The 27243-nt window shown below is 41.4% G+C and overlaps 1 protein-coding gene across 5 annotated transcripts in view; it reads right to left on the reverse strand.

The window, feature by feature from the left end:
- ITGA9 (integrin subunit alpha 9) overlaps positions 1 to 27243 on the reverse strand; it is a 226393-nt gene that overhangs the window by 178673 nt on the left and 20477 nt on the right. For 4 of the 5 annotated variants that reach the window (XM_064667569.1, XM_064667536.1, XM_064667545.1 and 1 more), the window contains exons 5-14: positions 25618 to 25685; positions 23377 to 23506; positions 20665 to 20750; positions 18012 to 18080; positions 14719 to 14856; positions 12462 to 12567; positions 10895 to 10989; positions 7912 to 8002; positions 7351 to 7396; positions 3812 to 3966 (exon numbers count right to left, since the gene is read on the reverse strand). In XM_064667569.1, coding sequence (XP_064523639.1) covers positions 3812 to 3966; positions 7351 to 7396; positions 7912 to 8002; positions 10895 to 10989; positions 12462 to 12567; positions 14719 to 14856; positions 18012 to 18080; positions 20665 to 20750; positions 23377 to 23506; positions 25618 to 25685 — 984 coding nt within the window. The remainder of the gene's footprint in view (positions 1 to 3811; positions 3967 to 7350; positions 7397 to 7911; positions 8003 to 10894; positions 10990 to 12461; positions 12568 to 14718; positions 14857 to 18011; positions 18081 to 20664; positions 20751 to 23376; positions 23507 to 25617; positions 25686 to 27243) is intronic. The other variant, XM_064667551.1, reaches the window with a different exon arrangement.

The following is a 27243-nucleotide window of genomic DNA, read 5'->3' on the forward strand; positions in this document are numbered from 1 at the left end:
GGGGTTACACACTCTAAGCCACTCAGCACATCCCATCCTCACCCACTCAGATAATGACACACCACACAAACAGCAGGAGGCAAAATGCTCAGCAGGAACAAGCACATCTGTAAGTGCTTGTTAAACTACTAGCTATAGTACCAATTTGTGGGGGTCAAGGGGAAGGGCAGCATGTGAAAAAAATGAAGAAATGACTAAATAATAACAAAAAGCCATCAGAAGAGGAATGTGTTTCTTTGGTGCCTCTGCCAGTAATTTCAAGGAGAAAATAATTCATGAACTTAGCTTGCAAAGAAAATTCTTCAGTATTAAAAAAAATACCCTAGAAAATGAGAATATATATAGGATATTCCCTCCATCCTCTTCCAAAATGATTTTTTTTTCCCATTACTTCAAACCTTGTTTCAAATCCTCTCTCATAGTGCTGTCCCTGGCTCCAAGTTGGGAGCCATCCTCGCTGCTCCATACACTGAACACATTCCTGCAGCATGCCTGTTTCTGAGGCACTCTGAAGGTAACACTGACTTGCCTGTATCTGAATAGACTGGAAAAATAAGAGGCAGACAGAATAAAACTCCTGCACCAAACTACAGCTGCACACAGGTAAGAAGAGGAGAGTCCACTTCCGAAAAGTTTCGGATTAGGCATGTTACTTCAGTCCTAGAAACATGTTCAAATAGAGCGAAACTGTCAAACAATCCTACGCTAAATTTTGCACCAGTCTTTCAGGCAACAGTATTAGGGACGTGAGGACTACCCTAGCAACGGATCAACACACAAGCGATGCACATCTGAAATGAAAAGTATAGGAGAAAGTTTGAAGCAATTTCTAATGTATCTGCCTAACTCTAGTCAAATGACCAAAACCCTTCATTTTCATAGCCATTAAAATTCACCTGTTTCTCATAATGGCAGTATTATTATTGTTGTTATTATTTTAGAGGAAATTATCCAGACTGTGGGCCAAGTTTACTTCCATTTTCCTTCAGGGACGAATGCAGAAGCAACCCTTGATGCCCAGAGATGCAGCAGTCTCTTTTCTTGTCCTGGTCACCCAGAAGTGCATGGTTTGAAGAGGCTGAAAGCTTCTCATTCAAGCTAGGAAAGGCCTGTCTCTAATCCCAGCCTTTCCTGGCAATACAGAGACCTCACAGGAGACAAAGCAATGGCCTTTTAAGTGAAAGAGGAACAGCCTGAGTGAGATTCTGAGGTGACAGAGTGACAACTTAAAATACTGTATTTCTCATACCTCCAAGACATACTGGAGGTGGTCTCTGTCAGTGGACATACAACTAGATGCTCAGCTCTCCAGCAAGCACTGAGGCAATGCGTGGCACACAGTACAGAGCACATTTCCCTTGGCCATGGCTCTTTGTTCAGATAAAAACATTTCAGCAATAAATTCATACTTCTGAAGACCATAGTCTGAAAGAAACAACTTCATGGAAATTGTATTGTCAGTGGCAGTATCAAGCAGTGTCCATAAACACAGAACCCCAGACAGCTGTTTCATGACCAGTAGTATTGCAACTCCCACTAGAAAAAGAAGCAGCAAAAGAAGGATAGGGAATGTTTATATGCAAGCGTGAGGTAGTGCTAAATGAAGATGACTTTCCTTCACATGACAGTTAACAAGATAGCCACACATTCAAATCAGCATTGAAGGCACACATTTGCCACAGAAGAATGCTGCCTGCCTGTTCAGCTTGACTTTCTAAACATTATGCAGTAGACGACCAACTTCAGCTGCCCAAAAGCAAGACAAATGCTGAGCTTTTCACCAGTAAGCAGCAATCTCGAGTATCAACGTTGACAAGCCCTAGGGGAGTGACTTTCCAGACAAGCACCGCATTCTCACCATCTAACTTTACAGACTGCCCCCAGACACCCAAAGATGAAATAATCCCAATCCCAACACTTAGCCCCAAAATTCTGGCATAGCATTTTAACACTTCCATGTGCCTTTTAGAGTCTGAACTGGACAACGATGTATTAACAGGGATATTCTAGGGGGTTTTTTCCCCCACATTTAACCACACAGGAGAGGAACCATTACAATATTTCCATTATTTGTTCCACCCTTTGTTAATTGATATTCTTCAACTGCAACATAATTAAAATGACCTGTTAGATTACTAACTAAAAGCTCATTTGAGATATTTTATCCAAATCATACCCTGAAGAGATTTTATACAGTCAGATAGTTCTGGCTGCAATGTTTTCAAGACAAATCACTTTGTTACAAGCACTGTATGAAAGGACAATGGTTGGAAGTTTTATAATAATCTACTTAATAGTAAAAAAATTTCTTGTAATGAGATGGATGTTACTCACCAAAGAGGATGCTTATGTCCTTTCACCACAATAAATCATCAGAAGTACAGTTTGTAAGACAACACAGAGAAATTTAACCAACTCTTACAAGACATGATGAACAGGAAGACAGATCTTTTGTAAATGAGGGAAACAGATACTTAGATTGGAAAAAAAGGAAGTTCACTTCTTAGCCACAGGTCCAGAGATACGAAATTAAAGTAAAGGAAACATTTGAAACAGTACTTCAAGAACAGCTAGATATTCAGAAAATCTATCTGGTGATTTTCAGAGAGGAATTAACAATCCCTCAGAAATGTGTTTTCTTAATCGACAGAGTATCAGGCAGTACAAAAAATATTTTATCAAAGCATGTATTTATCTGCTTAGTGTCATCTAAGAGAAGGAAAAAGTGCAAAAATAGAAATTCAAGTCTCAGTTGCATCAGTATATTAGAATACACAGGAACCCTAAATTTGGTAATTCCACTGTTTTGAGCTGTTCAGGTGAGAGTCACAAGCTGCTTGTAGTTCTCACCCCATGTAAATGGCAGAAGAAGTAGCAAGAAGCCTTTTATTTCTCTGACTTACTTAAAACCAAAATACTGCAGCAAGCTCTGCATACTGGGTTGCACAGATGCAACTTACCCTTCTCGACTACCTGCTCAAAAAGGCAGGGCATAGAGCAGGAGGAGACACTGATTCCCCCAGCTCACTATCAAGACAGAGCATGACGTGAAGCTGAGACATCTTCCCTGAACAGCACAGTGCAAGTCCTCTGCCATTCCTAAGCATGACAAAGGTAAAACATCATGAACTAAATTAACTCAGGCCTTAAAATATTTGGAAATGCTGTATCTGTCCCATATGACTTCACACAATATCTAAGACTTGTAAACACTGGGATGTAAAAGTCATAAGTAGTATTTTAATAGAGCAAAGACATAAAGGTTTGCACAATTACACGTTACACAATTCCATTCACCTCAGAAACTCCACGTGTTTAACAGAGATTAACTAAGACTGGGCTATTTACAGTCACTTTACAGACAAGTAAACTGATGCACAGAAAAGGATTTTCTCATATCTGTTTCAAGAGCTCCTTGTAGACTTTCAAAAACTATTAATCTAGAGCAAATCACCTTTCATATCCTTTCTGATAACGCTGATGGAGGATATGGATTCAGAAATGTATTATCTATCAAGAAGTAAATAGGGAACACAAACTTTGAAGGCTGTGTTCTCTATCCTTGTAGCAAGCCTAAGGACACACTTCCCTCCTTTCACTGAGGAAGAAACTGCCTCGGTATTACATCAGCCTCATCAGAAGGTAAAAACGTGCCCAATGAAGTTCTCGAGCCTCCAACTTTCTGGAATTGTATACTCCACATTCAAATTGAAACTACTTATTTCCCATAAAGGTTCTGTTACTGACTACAAAGAGAGCCCTTTACTCCAGGTCAACCTGTTACTGCCCAGGGCTGGCAGAGGTACCTTACCTATTTCTCCAGGAACATGCTTGCCGCTGAAGCGAAAGCATGCTGTGACATTGAGGCAGTTCACTGGCTGCAAGCCATCATGGCACTGAGGAGCTGTGATATTGATAGATACGGGCAGGAAAATGGAGATGTCCACGGTAATGACAGGCCTGGATCTGGAGATCAACAGAGAAGTAGAATTGAGTGAGCAGACGGAAGTTCTAAGCCAAAGGAAAAGAAAGTAAATTTGGTAAACTACACAATTTCAAGCAGACAGGAAAAATAAGAGAGTACCTTTGAGCTGTAAAATAAACTAGCACTTGACCTAGCTGGCAAGGACTACTAGCATTTAAATTAAAACAGTAATATCTGCTTGAAGTTCAGTGCTCGGATACAGACTGCAGGCAGGCAGCTAGGGAAACCAGTAATGTGTAATAATAATAATCATCATCATCTCCAGCAAAAGTTGCTGGAGGATAATAAAATTAGTAGAACAGCAAACAAGAACAACAAGTTCATGCAAATGAGACTGGTTGCTAACCATCTTGGATGGTCAGGGACAGGCAGGAAGAGACCATAGGTTTCCACAGAATGGTCTACAGTCAAATTTATGACCTCAAAGTCAAGGAGGCAGCACAGGGGTAGGAGACGGATTCATATATAATTTTTCTGACAGTATAAGAGGGACAACAAACACTACATTCGTGTTTTCTGGAGGAGAGACATTTGGCTAATTCCCTCGTGGCAAGGATTGAATACTCTTCACACTGCTGAACTGTGTTTCAGGAGTTACCCAGTGCACTGTGAACAAAAGCTTTCTACCCTTGCAACTCCAGCATCAGGTTATTGCTACCACTACTCCTGGCTGAGGGACGACACAGCCAGAATCACAGAGCAAGCTGAGTCCCTTAAGGCCCAGGTGTGTCTTGTTAAGGAAACTTCCCTGTCTGACCATTCAGGAGGCACTCACACAGTCACATTCACACCACCAGAGACTTTAACTGGTGGGACCAAAGCCCTTTTGCAGTGGTTCCAGAGAGCTGACAGGTGCCCCACTTGATTCCCAACACACACCACTCACACAGTCAGACCAGGTTTCCCATAGTTCCATAAAGCCATTTATTCACAGCAAAGTAACACAGAAACAGCTCAAGGGGGTGCCTCTGAGGAGGGATCCAGAACAAAGGACCCCCTGGGCTTTTTTACCCTCACACTCCAAGCAAGTCTTCACTCTTCCTTGCTCTTCCTCCTGAGTCCTTGGCTCCTGCTGTGTCTCCCAGTGTCTGGTTACCTGGCTGTGCCAAAGGTCCCCATGGCTTTTCTTATGCAAAAAGTCAACGGTTCACAGCCTCCTGCTTCAGGTTCCCACCATCCAAAGCTCAATTTGCAGCTCACACTGCAGCTGCACCTGAGATACCTATACTGAATGTATTCCTCAACAGTTTCCTCTTTCACACAACACAGAAGATCCAGCAGCCCAGAAAACCAGACTCTTCTGAGTCATCTCCAGCCCAGGACTCCAGCCCAAAAATTCAGTGTTATTCTTCTTGGTTTCAATTCTGTACATGATCAACATGAACATGTTCTTCCAAAACCAACTACAATAGTGAAAAAAATGTGCAGCAACCAGCAGATTCAGTTCCAGAGTAGTCTCAACAGCCATGCAAGGCCAGAGCTTGTAAACTACTTCAGGATGATCACTCCACAAGCCACTTAATTGAGAGGTAGGGGAGAGGAAGGAGAAGAAAGCAGGGACTGTGGTTACACCTAATTTATACCAACTGGAACAAGATTCACATAATCTCTAAGACAGCTGCTCAGACTCTTTTACCACAGCCTGAAACAACAGTGCAAGTTCACATTTTGAGATGGAGGATGAAGATAAATGCTACCCCTAGAAATATATGCGGTGGGGGGGAAGGAGGAAAAAGAGTGAGCAATCATTTCACACCTTCGAAGAAACACTCTTTCTGAATGCTTAGGGAGACATAAAAGAGTAAGTGCTATAGTTCATCTAGAAAAATATTTCTCCAGCTATGATACACTGTGTGATTTTTCCTTAGTGTCATCTCACTTGGTTATTCACTGGGGAAAAAAACCCAGTGCATCTGTCAAAGGACCGTACACGTGAGCAATACAATGCTGACGATCTGCCTCAAGTCACCAAAGGCTTCCACCAAAGCCTTTAAATATCACTTGGCAAAACATTTGTTGGTTTTGGCTAAGGGACTTCACAAAAGTGGGAGGGGTAAGAGGAGAAGGAGGAGAAAAAGCTGATTTCTTTATCCTAATCTGAATCTTAACAGCAAAAGAGACACACTTGAAACTGGCAGTAGCAACACTTAATCAGGCTGCCCACAAAGTCAGTCAGCAATACACTAATTTCCTCGGAAATGCACAAGTATGACTGAAAACATGGACAGATGTCATCATGCTGTTGTGATGCATGTGGTTTTAAACATCACAGTATGCCTCTCAGTTTGTCTTCCCCCCTCTGCAATTAACATCAATGCAGGAGAAAAACGCAGTTTTCTTTTCAGCACCTTCAGAGATATGGGGCTGCAAATTCCCACCTGAGGCATGGCACACTTTTTCACAGAAGCAGTAATTAGCTTCCTATATGTGCATGATGAAGGAACAGAAAACTCTTCAGAAGACTTGCCCACCTGCCATGCTGATCATCAAGGGTATTTATTCCCCTTCCTTTCCTTTTTTTCTTTTTCTTTTGTGTAACTGATTCCAAGAGAAACAGAGCCAAGTTTTTCCTGCCTTGAACAGAAAGGAAGCTGGCACATCTGTTCTACAGTTCCAGCATTTGTCTTACCAGTGTCACCACATCCCTGTATCTTCCATTAAGATGCCAGAGTTCCTAGTAGTGATTTCTATTCCTAATGACATCTAAGTATTGAAAGGATTTTTTTTATTAAATATTAACAAGTGTAAAAACAGATCTACCGGCAAAAAAACCTGCATAATTTGGTGAACCAAGCTGTCCCACCTCTATCAGATGGAACAAGCAATTGCACTTAACTCATAAACTTGAAACAGCAGTCCAACTCCTGTGTGCATTGAAAATGTATCCGTATTTCATTTCCCTGAAGACTCTTATTTCATTCTGCATCCCATTATAACTTGCAAAATTACATCCTGGCATCATACACAGCTCATTTTTTGCTCAACTGCATTCCCCTAAATCACAATTTATCTACTTTATATAAACATAAGAATAATGAAGAAGCCTCCTCACAAGTTGGGAGCAACCTTTCTAAAGAGGCACTGAGATGCAACATATCTCCTTCTGGCTCCAACTCTTTTTCTTCATAGCCCCGGGTGTCCTATGTATTGTCACCCCTCACTCTGCTGTTTAAATTAGACTGTGCATTCTTTGACATCATTCATGTCTAAGGTTTTGCTTATACAGTAACCTAGTTTTCTTCTGGCCACAACAAACTAGGGAGGAAACTTGAGTGGTTAATCAGTTGGGCTTAAGACCACATAAGACATAAACAGAAAGCAAAGAAAAAGAAGACAACAGTGAGTGAAAAATACAGTCATCTCACCTCAGAAGTACCACACTGTCTGACAAGAAGGCTCCAACAGTCATATCTGAAATTTTTGTAACATTGAGACAGTTATAAAGGAGGCATAGAATTCAGTTCTTTCAAATCAGTTGCCAGACTACAGAGCATGTTTTTCTGACTTAGCCAGTTTGCCCCTTCAAATACCATTATGTCATATGTATTATAACTGGAGGATTAGGTCTGTAATGTTACTTCACCTCTGCTTCGTTGTTTGATTTTTATTAACATTATTATATTATTGTCTACTTTTTGGGTTATTTTAAGACTGCCATCCTGACTGAGCAGTTTCAAGAAACTTACAACCTTGGTTAGATACTGAATCTTCAATTGCTGTAACTGCCAAAATACCTGAATTAAGTAATTGCCTAGAATTTTTATCAGGAGCTTGTAGTAGCAGAAGAGAAAGGGAAAAAGCAGCTCAGCTTCATTGACCATCTGCAATGGCAGGGACCAGCAACCTGGAAACAACCTAGCTCTGCTATTTTCTAGGCCTACTGCTGTATTTTCCCCATGCTCCTGCTGCCAGAGTAGCATACGTACCTGGATAACCATTGCTATCCATATCAACTCCCCCTGATATGGACTGGCCAAACATACGCAGCTTTGGGTTTATTGTTTGCCCAGACAGCTTCTGTAGCGGAAATAACACGAGTGAAATCAGTCAGTAACACACAGAATCCTCTAAAAAAACACGCCAAACAAAAGAAAATCTTCAAGCATGATTTTCATGGTCATTGGGTCTCTTCTCCATGGGCTGGAAGTGCCGCACACCTGCAGTCTCACACTTCACTGATGCAGCCCTGAACAGGAAGGCTGTCAACTGCAGGAAGTCCTTCTACTCTGGGCTAGTAGGAGGCCAGCATTGACTTGGATTAAAAAACACACCTGCATAACAATCCTCATGCAGACCCAAGCAAAATAAAGAACACATCAAACAGATTTCTGCAGAAGGAGAAAATTTAACTGCACTCAAGAGATTAATTTTTTGTGGATTTTTTTTTTGCATTACCTTAGTTTCTCTGAATAGAAGTTTCAAGAAGCATTTTAACAAAATTAATGATTAATTGAAACAGAAAATTCCACACAACCATTTCTTTTCACGAAGGTTGCCAGTACACTCAAAGTCAAAATGATTCATTTTCATCCCACTTGGAAATTCCAGTTTCCATCAGATATTATGGAGTATTTTCTGTCAGTTTGGAAGTTGTATCTCATTTCTGCCTCCCCAACTTCTAACATAGTTTTGTTTTCTAATTACTAACACAAAAACTTTCTCTAAATTCTTTGCACTGTAAATGCCTTTGTCTGAAGCAAATTAATATATCAAAATTTCCTTTTCTAAGAATGCAATCAGAACTCTCTCAGCTTTCATTCATTATGCTGGGCCACCAATGCAAGACCTGAACTCAAATCAACTTCTGATTGCAGAAGTTACAGACAGAGGAAACCTGTCCCATGAAGTAATTTCGAAGCTGTTGGTGGTGCTTCACAACTTGTGACATGCAACCAACTTTTCCCGGCCCTCCCATAAAAGAATGTAATATTGGACAAGAAGTCAGGTAGGAAATTTATGGAAAAAATATAAGTTGAAGGGAAGAAAGATATCCTGACAGTTAGTATAATGGGAAACCAGTGATCCTACTTGTGGGTAGATAACACTGACAACTGGAATACCTACATTACACTTGCTTCGCATTTTTAGGGGTCCCAGTTAGGGTGGTAAATCCCACCTGCAAACACTTCAGAAGACATCTGTGGCTCTTACAGCCTAGAAGGCAAAGGTATAATGCTTTTAACGACCATGAATGAAAACAGCAGGGCACAAAGCCAATTAAGCTGCTTCTGCTAATAGCAGCCACTGAAGCTGCTGAAGGTACAAAGAACTACACGGATCAGCAATTTAAATGATGACAACTGGGAAAGCGAAAGGCAGGACTGGGAGGGAAGAGCTAACAAAATGAAAAGGGTGAAGATATACACCCTGCAGGGTCCCCTCCCTCCACCTCTCACAGCTTATTTAAAAAAGGAAATCCACAGCATTGAGATGGATCAGCTATATAGCAATAAGATACAAAAAGTCTTTCACCTCTGGGTTCAAATTCAGGACAGGTAGGCAGAGAGCTGAAGCTGTTACACAGTTTTGGTTGCATGCAGGACATGAACTGGTGGTCTGCCCAGTGCCCTGCAGCAGACACTGGGAAATCACTCGCACAGAGATACTGCCTGTAAGTGGTGCCCTCTTGGCTGCCTCAGGACATGGAACAACCATAGGAATGGTATCAAGGGTCAACAACTGTACCCTGCCACCCTCTCAAGCTGGGTGTTTTCCCACTGACCAAATGGAGACGCATGTGCTGTCTGCTGGCCTTGTTCCAGTGGGGAGGGAGAGATCACAAACAGGATGTTTTGTTTCCCACCCTGATGATCTGTCCTCCTTGAAAAATGTAACATTTTCCCATGAATGACCAAAAAAAACCCAAAAAAACCCCCATCCTTTTCAGCAAGAGCTTGAAAGCTCTAAGATTTTCAACAGCCAGAGAAGTGACTCCGAAACAGTGACTCTTGACAAAAAATGGGCAGAATCCACCACATGCCACACATTAAGAATACTTCTAAAATGTACTAAAGAGTCACTTCACTTCCTTTTTTTCTTAAAAGCAGTGCATGCCACATACATGGGAAAAGGAAGAAGAACTAAACTTTTATGGTCTGTTAAAAGAACCTCCAATACAACCACTAAACTCTTTAATTCTGCTTAAATTTATTTACTGTGAAGGATCCCACCCAGCAACAAAACAAAACAACCAGAACTTCAAACACACAGAGGGAGGGAAGATTCAGGCTCTCTGAACAAAGAAATGTGCTAGAGAGAGACTAGCGGACACATGTTGGGCAGCATGAGCATAAATTTATCATCTCTACTGCCTGGCTACAGCAGCTAAATTGTACTATGTCATCCCTGCACAAGATGGTATAGCATATCCCAGACAAGGTTTGACTTCATAATAAGGGAGTCAGGGGAACGGCTCCCAAGAAAGGCCTTGTGATATACTGTCAGAATGCAAGAAGGTCAACAAGGTGGGTAAAGAGGCTTCTGTAAGGCACAAAAGAACACTTAGTATCTCTTCCTTCTCACAAAGTCTGCTTCTACAGGAAGAAAGTGCAACCCCACAACTCCCCACGGGCCTCTCCATAATTTCTGTGCTTAACCTCTCCAGGGTTTCCTTTTCTCCTCTGCATCAGTACTATCTCTAAAAACTGACACTCAGTCCCTAAGACTTTGCTTCAAGAAGATATAGCTGACAGCTATAACAAAAGAGAGTGAAAAATACCTCCTGACTGACATAATTTTACCCTCCAGCATAGATATAGACAAACTCTGGGAGAAGCCACCTTCAAATCAAGACTGAGAAAAGGATGTTGAGTGATGACAAGGAACTTAGGAACTCCTAAGTATGGTTTATTTCTTCAGGCCTTGGGAAAGTGACTTCAGAAAGGTATCGTAAATGGTAGTGTCACATACCATAGAGTATTGAGGTATAATACCATTGGAATCCCCATGGTAAATGTACACTGCTCCTACGTAGTTATCCTCCTTAGGTGCTCCAATGGCAACATCTGTAAAACAGTACGGATTATAAACATTTCACAGTCCATCCCACTACTTTTTCCCAGTTTTAGAATGCAGCTATCCATAGCAAAACAGTTCCCCATGACAAAGATGATCAGCAGCTCATGCGAACCTACGTAGAAGGAATTTGTTTGATTTATTTAAGAGCTCATGTTAAGATAAACTTAAAAACCACAGAAACGTATATGAATTTGTACGTGTATGTGGCTATGTTTCACAGAATGAGATTAATTAGAAACATGTGCTGTTATGAAAATGTGTGTTTATTAACCAGCAACCATACTCAAAAAGTTAATTTAGAAACCTTTCATGACAAAATCTCCAACCCATGGGAACATCAGCTTTGCGAACTAGGACAAGATTGGCAAAATATTTACTGCAGCACTACATTAAGGCTGGCTGAAAATCCAAGGCTTCACAAAGAGGCTGGGTATATTAAATGGATAGGCAAGAAGAGAAAAAGGCTGCTGAGGGTCCACTTTCAAAGTACATTTGATCCAATTTAACTGCAAACTCTTGTAGAAAGCATGATCCCACCTCCTGTTCTTCACTTCTAGTTGGATCTAGTGACTATGTGGCTACTAAAATTAAGCTTTTCTCAATTGCTTCATATCCATGAACTGATTCAACTCCTTCTGCAGTCTCACCATCACAACTGACCTACAAGCAGCAGCAAGAACACACAAACGTATGTCCAAATAGAGAGGAACAGCATGTCCACCATTGGTGAGGGCAACCTGCAACAGGGCTGAGTTAGGCTTAATGGGATACTGTGCCCTGAGTGGCCTGAAAGAAATAAATCCAGGCATACACTGACTAAGCTAGCCTTTGTTTAGAAGTCCTTAATCTGCACTGCCAGAAACCAGGGCAGAAAAGGTGCCAGCATCAAAACTTTGCACTCACCTATTGCTATCACAGCGTGGGCCTCATGCTGAGAGGCCTGAGAAAGGAGTACAGGGAGAACAAAGAAGAGGAGAGAAATTAATAGAGTACATTCTATCAGGAGCGAGAAGCTACTTCTTAATTACACTACATGATAAGAAATGAGACTATGTCAACAAAACCAGAAAGGCTTGAAAACACAAGGAAATGGGAAAGAAAAAAGAAGTCAGACAGGTTTCTGCTTTCTCTGGCCTGTGGGTATCTTAACCCTTTTATAAACCACATAGGAAAAGAAGAAAATACAACAGCATGGAAAGCAAAGCAATTAATGAGATTGAGGTGTGACCTGCATAGACATGGACTAAACTGACATCAAGAACAGTCACCTACAAAAGGCTTTAGCACACAAATCCTACATAAGTACATTCATTTATCCTTAGTTTGAACCCAGGTGCTGGTCAGATCTGGAGGAGCAATGGATGCCACGCAGCACCGAGCCATGCAAGACTGACGGTGCTGCATGGCACAGCTTTGCTGGCACTGACAGAGAAACGGCCATGAAGGAAATTACACTGACCTGGGAAGCCATCATCATCAATGTCACCAAGGGTGGCTATGGTCTCCCCAAAGTGTGCATTATAAGCGCTGTCACCATCCAGGATGAGCTGCTCTTCCAGCACTCCCTAGCAAGCAAGAAATAAAACAGAGTCAGGGAAATGGTGCAATTCCCAGGCGAGGTAAGCCTTCCCCATGCAAGATGCCCTTGTGCTGTGGGAAGTACCTGGGGCAGAGCTGCAGCCTGCCTCTCTCCTGCGTTGTACTCAGGTTACCTGGGGTCTAGATATCTAATTTATTTGAGTTTTAAACCTTCTGGGTTTTAGTTTTCAAGGGGACAGGGGAGAAAGGCAGAAAGAGTCCATGGCTGATATAACTAAAATGCTAAATTAACTAAACAGTAACTCAGAGATGTAACTAAATGCAGTCACAGGGATTGGTGAACCCATGAAAGTTTCCAGATGCCTAAAACATAACAGCCCAGAGCTTGCTACTGGAAGATTACATCTGAGGAGTGAAATCCTCAGTCCAGACTTATTCAGCTAAACTCAGTGAGTTAAGGAGTATTTTCCCCTAAGCAAAGAACATTTGACAGTTGAATTTGAAAACATTTTGAGTATAGGACAAAAGCATTAAAGCAAAGTCCTCAAAAGGCCTTCTGAAATTAAGAATAAGGAAAGAGACTTAATGAAATAAAGAGACAGAGAAAAGTTCAGAATTAAGTAGTTTTGTATTCCTATGCCGTGAGAAGCCTTATATGGCTCTGGTATTTCTTGCCCACCCACCTTCTGGTCAGATACATAAGCTTTAGCTTCTTGAGTCTTCTCTCAAGGGGAAAGGAATATTTCCACAAGAAAACAAAATTAAGTTACATAATCCAAGTCTGTACCCACCTCAAGGTTGTTTTGTTTTGGTTTTGTTTCCTTTGTGAATAAGAATAAACTACCCTCTGGAACATGTAATAAAATCTTTTACTTGGCTATGGGGAGTTGCTGACTTCAAGAAAATCCCACATAATGAAAACAAAACACAACAGAGAGGAGACAGGCAGGCCTGTATGTGCGACTAAATTCTTTGCAGTCCTCACAGGAAAGGGCAAAACATAACCATTTTAAAAGTAACATCACTGTGCATGCTTGTTTTATAATGCAGTTTTCTCTGATCCTCTGCAACAACCTGTTAAGTAATGGTGATTGCAGAATGAAAAAAAGTTTCAAATGTCCAAAACCCAAAATAAAATCCACAATCCTGCAATCCATTGCTCGTGCAAGTAATTCTTGGTGCAGGAGTATAAGAAACTCATACTAGCTTCTTGACTATTCTATAGAAGATAAAAATTAATTCGTGTATGCTCTCACTGTGAGCAGGAAATGTTGGCTATTATCTTTTTGGCATTCTGGACCCAATCCTGAGGACCCAGCAGCAACACTGCAACATAAAAGGTGGAACCTCCCATGGATAAAACTGAAAAAGTAAAGCTTGTTTAAAGGAGTGATAATAGAAAATAAAATTACACCAAAAGCATCTGTAAAGTCTCCTAAACACTTGGACTTCTGGTGAATTTTAAGTCCAGCATAAACAAACTTAAAGTTCACAAAATGCTGATGAAGCCAAACAATTTAATTTTAGTCCATAACAACTTCTCCTTTGAGACAGCAGCTTTGGGACCCGAATATTAAGTATTTAATAGTATATTAAAAACCATTGTTTTCCTCTACATACAACTTATCAATGGTCTTGGTTTGCCAATGCAAGAAAGTTCAGACTTTTCCAAGATTGTTGATAGGTCAGGTGAAATCCACTGGTACCAGCTGGTAAGAACTTCCCCTGAAGTTTAAATATGGGCCATAATACACAAGTAAAATGAATTCAATCTCTGGTTTCTCTTCCTCAATCCCCAGACACTTGTGTTCTAAATTGTGTTCTAGGTCTTAGTGACCACCTAAAACACAAAGGAAACTCAGTCAAAGCTACTGACTCTGAATTGGTTTGGGCAGCAATTTCACAAAAAGTCACAAATGTCACCAAGTTTCAACATAAAACCAGACACTTTCTCAGACCTCCTCGAAATATTACAGATCTGTGATGAATGTGGGCTGGTGTCTGGGAAACCATACCAGATGAGTCTTCCTGTGACTTCATGCTCTGCCAGAGACATTCAGAGCCCCATTTATTTGAGACATCGAGTTTCACAGTGCAGTGCTGGAACAATACAAGCATTACCTTGCCCGAGATCCATGCCCTCATCCCTTACCAAGTCATCTCCTGTACATACTCACGTTTCCTCTGTTGATATAGACTGTGACTTGACCCTCATCTCTGATCTCAGAAAACATAGGTGCTCCAACCAGCAGGTCTGACAACCCATCAGAATTCAGATCAACTGCACATAAGGAGGAGCCAAAGTAAGAGCCCATCTGTAACCAAGTTGAGTCACAACAAAGCATTCAGTATCTGCCCACACTCAGGAGGAAATCATATAGGCGTGGCTTTTGTTTTGGTTATTCTTTTAATTTCACATGATGACTTGCTGCTTTATCACTCACAAGCACTCCTACAGAGAAAGCTTTGGGAATAATTCTGGCAGGAATTAAAACACTTTACTATAACAGTGCATCCTGGATATTCTACAAACAGAAGTTATAACCTGGGTCATGCTTAAGTGAGACACTTAAAGAGCTTTCTCAGACTAGCTTTCTCTTGTCAAATGCTTAAAACTAGGAAGGGGTGAAATGAGTTTCCCAAACCAGACACAGACAGTGATTATTCATGCCCAGTGCCACAGATGTTCTGTGGATATCTTAAAGAAATAACAAAAGGAAACAAGAAAAGTAGGCAAGAGGCAGGGTATCCATGAAAACAGGTATCTAGAATTGACTCTTGATTGTGGACTATCTTTCCTTGTTCTAGTTGTATGTATTTGTATCAGTCACCATCAAAGAATACTAGTTGTGGGCCTTGATCATATCCTTTCCTCTCATGTACAGGTAGGTGAGTTGATACAGAAACAAGACTTTCAATAAAAGCTTTTCAGCTGATACACAACAAACCTAAGTAACTTTTAATCTCCACTTATTATTGCTTGATAAACTTAAGTGCTTAAAATTAGGAAATAAATTAATTTCATTCCATGTTTTTTTTATATGGGTGAACATTTATTGCTAACCTTCTCCCAACCAGCATCCACATTACAAATTTCAAAAAACATTAAACGGAAGAAGGAAATCAAAAGCAAGAATGATATTTCACCCTTATTTCATCCGCTCCTGCCCAAGTAACACAAGGCATACTCTTTGAAACCAACTACAAACCATAGTCTCAAAATTAAAAGCAGCTTCCACAGGAAAATGGGAAAGATACCACTTCTTACTTGAAATTGAGAGCTGTTTATCAAGCAGGAAACACTGAGGTTAAAGAAATCATTATTTAGGTTCAAAAAAACAAACCACATTTCTTGAATGCTTTTACATTCCTCACTGCAGATCTCTGACCTACTGCCTTCCATACCTCTAAGTTTACATGCATGAGCCACAGCTATTGGGTATGCCAGAAGATGGGCAGCAGCAACTCTATTCTATGCAGTCCGTAAGATTTAAAAGTTGCTAAATATATCAGGAGGGGGTGAGTGAAGGACAGCCTTTCGGTTTGTTAATTCAGATTTTTGTGCTTGTGTGGGTCTAAGGTCAGACCTCAAACATCATTTGAATCCAGTTATTTTGTAGCAGAGGTTCCCTTGGGGATTTGTATTTGTTTATTTTTTTAATCCACTAAGGTTTTTAAAGAAATTTCTCATGAGTAAAGAACAAAAGTTATGAAAAGCATTTCACTATGAATTCAGGAAGTTTTCAGTGAAAGGATATTATTTACTTAACTGCAACATGGTATGTCTGCAGCATGGGTGAGTTCACAGTGCTGTAAGAACCTGAAGTTTGCATATTTAACATTTGTAACAAGGTCTTGCATTTTCTTTTTTCCTGTCTCCATTAGATTTCCTAGTTCAGCCTCTATCAATAAAAAAGGAAGAAAAAAACTGGCTTGCTGTTAATGTCTGTCTAACAAGAACGTCAGAATAATGAATTTCACACCACTGGGAAGGATGTAGCATTTTGTGACAGCTCATTTCCAGGCAGTGCTCATTGCTGAGCAGGTCAACCCCAAAAAACAAACAAACAAACAACAAAAAAGGTGATTCAGCACAGCCTTCTCTTTAAAATAAAATTCTCATTTGGATTTTAGAGAATTTGTAGAAGAAGATGCTAATGGGGATGAAGGAGATGACAGCCTAGAAGTACTTGAAGGATGTAAATACTTGATTAGTTAAGTTATATATAAGAGTAAAGCAATTAAATTGAAAAGGGAGGTTTTGGCTGAAACCTCAAAACTTCCTGATAGCTCTATTTACTAGGCTGAGGAATAGCCAGAAGCACATCCTTAGGAACATTTAAAACTCAACAGGGAAAGAAATGAACAGGATGCAATCAAACACAGCAGATGCCCTGGATGAACTGAGAGGTCTTTTCCTTTCAAGACGTCTGTAATTCTGCTAGTGTGGTAAAGTAAAATTTTGGAGAGGCCCTAAAATACAAGTAACACCACCCACCTACACATCCTTGCGGTTTCCACTATTCCAGGCAAGTTTTTAAAGACTGCAACTGTGTCTTGCTGGGAAAAAATAACAAAATATGATAACACTCCCAACTTCGGGTATTTCTAAGGGTGGTAGGTCTTCTTAGAGCCAGAAGCCACCAGTAATCTTTTTCTTCTGTACTTCCCCTCCTTCCAGAAGAACATAGACAACCCCAGATAAGGGGTATCATTTCCTCACTGAGTTATTACCAAATAAGACAGTTGTTGTTGTTGTTGTTACCTATAGCTAGACATACTGTCCACTTTGTTTGCCCTACAACACAGCACCAGCAAGCCCCCAGATGAAGAACACAAGCTGTTCCCCATTCAAATATAACACCACACTGGGGGAGCTGGATCTCACTGGCATGCACTAAATTTCACGGAGAGGGAGGGCAGTTCAGCTTTAAGACAGCAGTCCTGAGAGCAGAATGCAGGACTGATTCCTGATTCATGGTGGGAAGAGTGAAATCATCATCTGTGGAGACAGTGGAGCCGCTCCTCCACAAAATAGCATAACTGTCGTATCCCTTCTGTCACAGCAGGACACAGAAAAAGAGGTTGGGGCTTTGTGTATTAAACTCCAAGTTACCAGCATCTCTCAGTAACTACTAATCTACTAAGAGGAAATCTCTGCATCTCTGCTCACCTGGAGCCCCATGTCCCACGTCTCAGAGTTACATAAGACTAAAGAGAATTGCTATTACACTTTCAAGACCTTCTAATTCAGTCATGGGCATTGAGCAGACACTGCAGTCCTGACTGCTACTGAAGAAAGGGCATACAGCTGACCTGTACAATAGCTTCAGCTGTCCTGGGAGGATAAGAAGAAATAGGATTTGCTTGACAACTTATGACTGAAATGAAAATGATACTCTGCGATGACTCTGTCGTTATTTCCCCCCCTCTACCTCGTAACAGAAAATACACATATATAAATGCTCACCTTTTTTCCTGAAGCCTGAAAAATCTTTATTAGAGAGCCTGATCGTCTGTCTGTTCTAAAAATATAAACCTGAAAGGTGAAAAAAGAAAAATGTTAACCAATACTAATTATGAAGTACATAATGGTACAGCACTGGTGTTTTCTAAATAATATTTAAATTATGATCATGGCCATGGCTATTGCCAAGATCCAACTTCACAACCACTTTATTTTTTAGTCTTCTTTTAAAAGATGAACCAGAGTTCCCCATTGTGCTCATGAATCACAGGCTTCTTCTCATAACAAATGCTTGAATATTATCTTGTTGCCTACTTTTTTTCATATGCATGTGTGTATGTGCACATGTGTGCATTTAAAAGCACCTAGCAAAGCAACTTTCTAACTCTCAAACAAATGGCATCTGCATACTGTCTGGAAATGAGCAGGGCAAAAAACTGAGAAGGTATAACCCTGTTCCCATTCCCTTATCCAGCGTTCCCTTCTCAAGGCCATGTTCCTGCATTACTGCACTGCAAACTTTGCGAGGCTTCAGCAAAGGTCAGAGAAGAAATCTCAATCAGACTACCCAAGGCACTTCCACTGCTTGTATCTGAAACAACCTGTAAATTAGAAAACTGTTCAAACATAGCCTACTCGTTCCTCGTTTCCACAGGAGAAACTGTTTAATCAGGAACCCTTGGGGATGAAAGTGTTAATACAAGCTCAAGAACAGATCTTGTACCAAAATTTAGGATGTAAAATGCATGGCTTGTAGAAGGGGATTCCCTTCATCATAAAGGCTGGCTAAATCAGCCTTTGAGATTCCTTCAGCATTTGACAGGCTCCCTCCGAGCAGGTGCTCACAGTTTGCAGGACAGAGGATCCCTTACTTTCAAGGCTACATGGCGGAGCCAAGCACTTGACATTGTTGAACACGTGGTGAGTTACTAATAGGTGGTGAGACAGTTCAAAGCTGTTTCCAGCAAAGAACACAGCACAGATTTACTGGACAATCACTCTCTATATAAGCAACTCCTAGCATTTGCAGTGGCAAGTTTAACAGTGACAGCACATTGCCAACAGTCACAGCTCCAAACTCAATCTTAATAATGATGCTTTTGGTAACTTCAGAGAAATGACGAAGTCTCATTAAGAATCCTGGCTCTACTTTCAGTGAAAAAGTGTAACAATGCTAATCACTTTCTATCAAGGAAGTGGAAAGGATTAGCTTTTTAGAGGGTGTGGAAAGCACAACAGGACTGCTCATTGTAATGTTCTGTACTCAGCACTGCTTACCGCCACTTTGCTATTTGTTCCTGCTACCTACATCCCATGCTGAGGGAGAATAACATGAACTTTTGCAACTAGAGCAGCAGTCTGTAAACTGCAAGGCCAGTTGCTTTTTCATGGATCTCATGTTAGCAGCTGGGTTTTTTTTCGTCTCTCCTAATACAGAAATTAAATTTGTTCCACAGAGAAAACAGGTTGGAAGAAGGTGCATTGCAGCAGCCATAACAGAACACCTGGGATAAGGAAACTATGTCTTTCTCATGCATGTCCTCTCAGTAACAACTGCAATGCTGCTATATCCTGTATGTCCTAGTCACGCCAGATCAGCTATACGTACCAAGTTCATCCTCTAATTTTATCCCATTTTCCCCACTCGCACTGCTACCCCCAGGACATGGTTACCATGAAAAACAATCTGCCTAAATAGAATATTGTTTCTGGTATTGAAGATGGTACTGAAGACCTCTCGCTCCTTGTTATGATTCAGGTACAACTCATGTGACTACAGAGCAGGAGAGCCAGAGGGAGGAAGATGGAAGGGGGCTGCAGGACATCTCTGCTCAAGCAAATGGTGGCAGCAAGTCCCAAAAGGATTGGATTTTGAACAAAGAGGGGAAAAAAGCAGATCCTTTACATCCCTTCCCTCCCTCTCCTCACTCCCACTTTTCTACCTGCAGTTTAAAAGAGTTTAAGGAGTCACAGTGCTCACTCTCACCCTGTTTCCCCAATAGCAGCTCAGCATAGGAACACCAGGCATGCCTAACTCACCAGCCACTTCCAACTAGCCTTACACTTGCTTTCATCTTTGGGACATTGAACATATATATGCCTACAGGAAAACCTTTTTTGTTTCTTTCCTTCTTAAGAGACTATCTCCAAGATTTCTAAGTACAGCTGGCAAAAACCTAGATTCTAATCCACGAAACCTCAGTGTATTACAAAGTTTTAAAAATGACATCAACTAAGTACCTACTAAGTACCTTTTCATGCTATTAGATGTTACCTTGAAGTAAATACTGAAACAGTCAAATGTATGAAGAAAACATTTTCATTTCTAGGAAAGCTTCAAGTAATACCTAAATGTCACAAATCCTAAACAAAAGCAGTATGAAAGAAACATTGTCTGTGTCTCACTAAAATGGGTATTGTAAGGATTGGATGGGAAAGAGAGGAGAGAGGGGTGAGGGATTTGAGGCACCAGGAGGGACAGGTAAAGAAAATTTCAGGACTTCATCAAACTACCTCACCTCTCCCCTGCTCAGTGCTTCAAAATTACTATGTAGACAAAAACCTCTTGGCTTCTCATACATATTGAAACTGCATCAGTATTACGTTTTTTGCCCTGTTGAATCTGACCACATTATTGTTTGGTAAAGAGACACACCTTTCCAATGCCTCCATCCTGGGGAGCTCCTCCTACAATGTCAGTGGTACTTGGCTGAGAGAAATGACCTGCTGTCACCGCATATCCTGAGTGGGAGAGGAAACAACAAATTAATAAATAACCATGAAAGGAAAGAGCCAGAGAAACAGGTCAGCCAGCTGGATCATGCTTATCAGGCTGCACATAGTGTTCAACAACTATTCTGCTCAGGATGCACCAATACTTTGCTCAAGAGCTCATGGGGATGGGAAGAGACAGTACACCCTCCAGTGCTCTTGCAAAAGCTGAGAAGAAAGCTGTGTGTGAAGATGAGCAAAGGACATGTGGAGCTGGTAGTGGGATCAGTTTGCCAATGGCGAGTCAATAGAGGGAAGCAGTAAAACAGGAACAAGCACACCCAGAGAAAGGAGACCACATCACCGCAGGGAAAATATCATGTCAAAGAGCAACAGTCCCACAAGGACCAGAGAGAAGTGTCCTCCTTTGCCTAAAATCACTGCCCAGGAAGGCTTGGAAAATTATGTTCCTTTTTGATAGGGGGGAGAGCAGAGGACAGGAGGCAAAGAGGCCAGCAAAGTTAATGGCTTTAAAAGATTTTTGTCTAGGCAAGAAGAAAAATGGGAAATCAAAGAAAAAAGAACGTATTTGAAAGAAGATCAAAGATTCAGCTTCATTTGATATATTAAAAAAATATATAATAACATAATATATAAAGATGAGTAGAGCAGCTTTCCTTCTAAGGCTCTCTTGTATTTGCCTTGCTCTTCTGCCATAAATTGTGATGCTCTTGTCTATCAGTGGCAAAATCTATTTATGTCTGCAAATAGGTAAACAGACACCCTTCATTAGTAGTACCTTGCAAGTGGTATTTTTTCAAAGACTAAAGGTTAAGCGGAAAATGGGAGGTCAGTGCCAGACTTCAGTCAAACAGTATCAAACTGTTTGTAAACAGTATCACTGTTTGAAATGCCTTCTAAGTCTCAACAGTCTTAGGCACTGCAGATTAGGCAGAAATCTTTAAATTAAGTATTTTAGGGACATTATTTGGTTTTAGAGCAAGTAAAACCAATTGAGTTAACGATGTACCTATAGCCAAACCTTTCACAACTTCGTTTTGTTGACAATGACACATTTAGTGTTATTTTTGTTGAAATAAATTTGTATCTGGAATACACATTCTGTAATTAGTCCATTTTAAAGGCATGTGTAAGCAGACAGGCAGTTTAACTAATGACACATAATTTACCTGTCACAGGGCAAAGGCAGAAAGGTTAAGAAGCCCACTACAATCCAACATGCTGTTGAGTTCAAAAGCCTTTTCTATATCAGTCAAAAACAGCAAAGCTGTTTTTTTTTTAAAACAAGGAAAGAAAAATGTAATATTCCATAGGCTTCTTTGCTTATATTTCTTTCCAGACAAGCAACACTTTGTCATAGTTTGAAATTGGCCCCCCCTGAGAGTTGGGGGCTCAGAGGTGATTGGGTGCCAGGGCAGTGTTCCCTGGAGAGCCAATCACCCTCCATGTTGTTCGCTTATGCTGAAAAATCATATATACACAGCCACCTGAAGCTGCTGGCAGTGTTTTTTCTGTTGGTGTCTGCTGTGTGTAGGTGTAGAAGGCCAGGGGGTGGCTGGGCTCCTTCTTTCCCCCTCCTGGGGGGAAGGGGAGCCCTGTGGCCCCCCAACTCTGCCTAGGCCAGAGTTAGAGGCAGCATTTGGAGTGTGTGCTGTGAAGGAAGAGATTCACAGCACCTGAGGTAAGAGGGAAGAGACCAGGCCCTCTTCCCCCCCCCGCAGCTGCGGGACGCTTGGGACAGTGTATAACTGGACCAAGCTGCCTGTGGCCAAGGCTAGGGGGCTTTTTCCCCTCCCCACTGCATTGAGGCTGGTGGGGGGTGGATTTTAAGGCTCAGCATTGAAGCAGAACCAAGTGGACGGGCTGCTGACAAAACAGCTCGGAGCCAGAGAAAGGAATCCCAGGCGAAATTGGAGACGGACTGAAGAGAGAGGCCCGGAGGATGTCTCTGCCGTGATTTAAACACAGGACAGCCAAAAACCTGAAGGAGAAATCAACATTCCAGGACACGTACATTGATAAGCTACACTACAGCAGCCTACAGAACCGAGGTATGAGATTGAGAGAGAATTAGACCGAGGAGACAGCAGACCGAGGAGAAAGGACTCAAAGCTACTTTCTTGGACTTGGTGAGGAGAAAGACTGCAACAAACAGCTGAAGGTTGGTTAAGGAGTGTTCAGGGGCCCAGAACACTCCCACGAGAGAAAGACTGCGTTACCCAGCAGCCTTGAAAGGCTCTTCCCGGACTAAAGTTAAAGGGAGGGGCTTAAAGGACTGATAGAAGTGTAATACTATATATATGTATAGTTGCCTTTAGTTTGTATAGTATTTATTTGTGTAAATAAATGTATATACTTCCCCTTCCCCCTATAGAAGCCTCTGGCCTGAAAGTTTCTCTCCGGTGTTGGGATAAATTGTGGGAAGGGGTGGGGGGAAGCCTGGAAATTGGATTCTGGATTTCTAATGTGGCTCAAACTGCCACACACTTTAATTCAGATGTTCTTCCTTTCACACTTTTCATAAAAATACTCTACATCACCGTTAAAAAATCAGTATCAACTTTATAGCATCAAAGCCTTGAAATATGTTGTTGGACTATCTTCTTCTCACAGTGAGCACCTGAGAGCTGCTTACCAAGGTATGTGTACCGCCTGGCTATCACGGCATCATCATTCAGCTTGTAATATGTGTTGTCAGTGAGATTCAGTACTTTGACAGTTCCTGTCCAATAATACGATCCTGGTGCCCCCATGATGACCAGCTCCTAAAACAATAAAAATGGAAGTGTGTGGGGGAAAGGATGGGAGGAAAAAATAACAACCAAAACTGGACAGAAATTCATGCTTTGCACATTAATGGAGAAGGGACAGGATATTTACTTAAAACACCAATTAGAAGTCCATCTATAAAAATCTTCATTCTGTGTACAGATTCCTTCTTCCCAAAAATGGAGGTCACTGCATACACCCTAGAGACACATTGCCCTTTTATGGTCCACTTCTGCTCAGCTGTTCTGCTGCAACAGAAGACCCTCCTCAGTTTTACTAACCATCAAACTTATCCCTGCTAACATAGGTGTCCCAAAAATCTCTCCATCTGCTGCCTTTCCAAAGATAGAAGCACTCCAGCCCACCCACACGCACCACTCAGCTACAGATCATGTCCCGATGCTGGCTTTTGATTTTGATTTATGAAGCTAAAGAGATGCCATGTGCTCAACAAGCAGGGTGTACATTATGTCATAGTTGGAACATTTTGCCTGTGCTCTGGTCTTCGAGAGACAACCTGACTATAGAATCATCACAGAATCATAAAATGGCTTGGGTTCATTACAGACAACCAGCATGATTTATCATTTTAAAAGACTGTAGAAATCAGGCAAAGTTTGATCCAATATGAGTCAAAAGCTAAGGTACACAAGAGAGATTCAGAAAATGTTGCCCCAAAGCATCCAGCATCCTTGCAGGGAAACTTTATTCCTGCATGTGGTTTTAAATACCTCCAACAAGAGACCAAATTAAGCCTGAGGAGCATTAAGCCTAGGTAAGTTCTCCATCCCGAAAGACACACGGACAGCTGCTTTGCCTCACATCTCCATTCAGTGTAAAGACATGGGTGGACTCCATCCTTGTGGGAAAATGCTACCACATCCAGGTCCCCTTCGGGTGACCAGTTCTAGCTGGGGGGGAAATGTTAAACAAGGGATTCTCCTGCAGGGATAGGACTGCAAACCCAACTAAAGAGCAGGATGTGCTTTGAAATAGCTTTTTCCTTGTAAGCGGCCTTGCCCGTGAGGTCAAGGGATTGTTTACTGATGGGAACAACTACCATCCACAGCACTGAATATATGGCAAGGGATTGCCTGTTTGACCCAAAAAGCCATTTATCTGCATTTCCTGCCGCCATCAGGCTGAAGCAATAAAAGTTCAAAGATATCTTTTGAACTAGGGTAGCAAAGGAGGATTTAAGCATGGGAACAGAAACAGGATGGACAGAGCAGACAAGCCAGGAAACAGCTGCTGCTAGCTGAACATCCAATTACCAGATAGTGCCCCTGTGGCAACATTGCCTGCCATCCCAGTTTACTGAAATGGAAGAAGGAGATTTCTGAGAGAGAAGACCTTTATTCTGTTTGTATCAGCCTGGACAACACATTCCACAAATCAGTGCATATATAATCAGGAGTGAGTGTAGGCTCTTAACAAAAATCTAAAAAAAAAAAAAACAAAAACCAAAACCAAAAAAAAGGCAAAAAAATTGTAATCCTGAAACATCGACTAAAAAAATCATGCATACATAAGGGGACAAATTTATCCTTGACATAACTAAAACATGGCTGATAGACTTCTGTCCAGGAAAGAATATGGTCAGGTATTTAGAACAGCTCTGGACCATATATTTGACCATGCTGTTTTTTCTCCACCTTTTTGCAACAAGGAACTGTAGTAGAACTGAAAAAAAAGTGTTTATCTTCTGTATGTATGCACATTATATTTACCCACAGGTACACATACATAAACAAAATGATTCAGGGAAGACTGTTGTACATCATCACTTACAGTAAAGAGTTAACAAGAGACACAGAAATAGCTCCATGCAAATTTTGGGATGTACACAATAAGAACATTCCCGGAGTCAATTCATACATTCTTGTCCACAGGCCTTGAGAGACATACACATAGTGTATGAACCACTGGGCAAGATGCAGATGCCTGGGAAGCCAGACAAGGCAGAAGGGTGTTTGGTGGCAGGAAGGGACCATGCTCAGCACTCAGCCCGCTGTCCAAGCCATGCTCAGGGGTCTCCCCCCAGGGCATGCAGTGGAAGAGCTGCTCGCCAACCCCTACCCTTTCCAATGCATGCACCTCTGCTCACCTCGGTGAAGAAGCCTGCGATCCCTGCCTGGCATGAACCGTGCTCCTCCCCATATTTCTTCTTGTACTCTGCATGGGAGAAGGGAAGAAAACAAACTGTGGTCATCCCTGGCACAGCACACACTCTCCACCTGAGCCATCTGCCTCACTATACACACAGCCTGGAGAGACACCAGCATGCAGGGCTCTCAGGTTTTATTAGTGGATCTGCCACCAACATGCACCATGCGGCACACTCACCCACATCGGCAGGCAAAGCAAGGGGCCAACTGGAGAGATAGCCTGAGTGCTGCCTAGGGAGATGCTAAACAGGCAGTTTCACAGCAGCACGATAACAGCAGCAGCATCGCCCCAGTAAAGGTGTATCAGAAGAGGCTTCCATCTGTGGCAGACAGATCTGCCAGCTGGAAAGGGGGTAGCAAAAGGTGATACACATGTCTGTGTGTGACTGACCCTGCACTAGGAGGTTTAACCCACAGGTCCATTACTACCTCAGAGAAATAAAGTGATCTTCCCCCACAATGACAGTCACCAAAGCCCCAAGAAACATTTCTGGTGGACAAGTGTTTCAGGACACCAGCCCCAGGAAGAAGACAGCGAGTGAGGAAAGGGCACTGTGATTCTACATGATCAAACGACAGTTTCATTTGCCGGATGCTCAGATCTACTATTTTTCATGGCCACTTGCTCAAAGCTCCCAGTTCACAGGGAACCCACCAGCATCCTATAGGTTTTGTTTCTGTATTTTACATATCAATTGTTTGCCCTGTCAAACCTGAGGAAGGTTTTTATCTTTTTGATGAAGAGGAAAAAATTATTTTCAGAAATACATTAAATTCAGGGCAAGGAGGAGGAGAAAAGAGGAAAAAAAGAAAATCACTTTTTGCCCTGCCTTAATTCAAACACTTTCAGCTTAGGAGCATTTGAAACTTAGAGCTGGATCAGAACCTTTGGAGGTTTTTTCCAGAGCATTATTTTCCAATATCTACCATAATATTACCACTTCCTGTGTATTACAATCATTAAAAAAAAAAAATTACCATATAATGTGATAATTGTGAAACTTTTTTATATTTCTTATTTTAAAAGCCCCATTAAAACTCACTGCTAAATGATAAAAATTTTAATGAAATCAATAAGCAAATTGCCTCCTTGGAATCAAGCAAGTTCCTTTGAGTTGAATTTTATCTTATTGAAGATCAAAAGGAATTAATTATAAGAACTGCTATGTTCTTAGAGAATTTTTTCAAAACACTGTATGTAGACATACATACACACACCCCCATTCTCCCTTTGATATTATATATAGTCTCTTCCTAATACCATATGTTCAGATTTTCAGAAATTTGCTGAGGTCATACCAGTTGCACAGGGTGAGGTTCAGTTGGAGAGACCATGCAGAACAGAGACTTGATCCACAAATTACAATCCAAATGCCTAATGCCCTTGGCCAAGGCAGGGTCCTGCCAAAGCAGATGTGTGTCTCAGCCGACCAGGAAGGCCAGAACACAGTTGGCTTTTGGGGCGGGAATGCATGATAACAATTCCACTTAGAATTGAAGCCCATATTTGCCCATAGCTATTCAGAAACCGCTAGGGCTTTGAATAGCTAGCTCTCCACATGCAG

Source organism: Pseudopipra pipra, chromosome 1 (genome assembly GCF_036250125.1).
Source record: "Pseudopipra pipra isolate bDixPip1 chromosome 1, bDixPip1.hap1, whole genome shotgun sequence".
Taxonomy (NCBI): domain Eukaryota; kingdom Metazoa; phylum Chordata; class Aves; order Passeriformes; family Pipridae; genus Pseudopipra; species Pseudopipra pipra.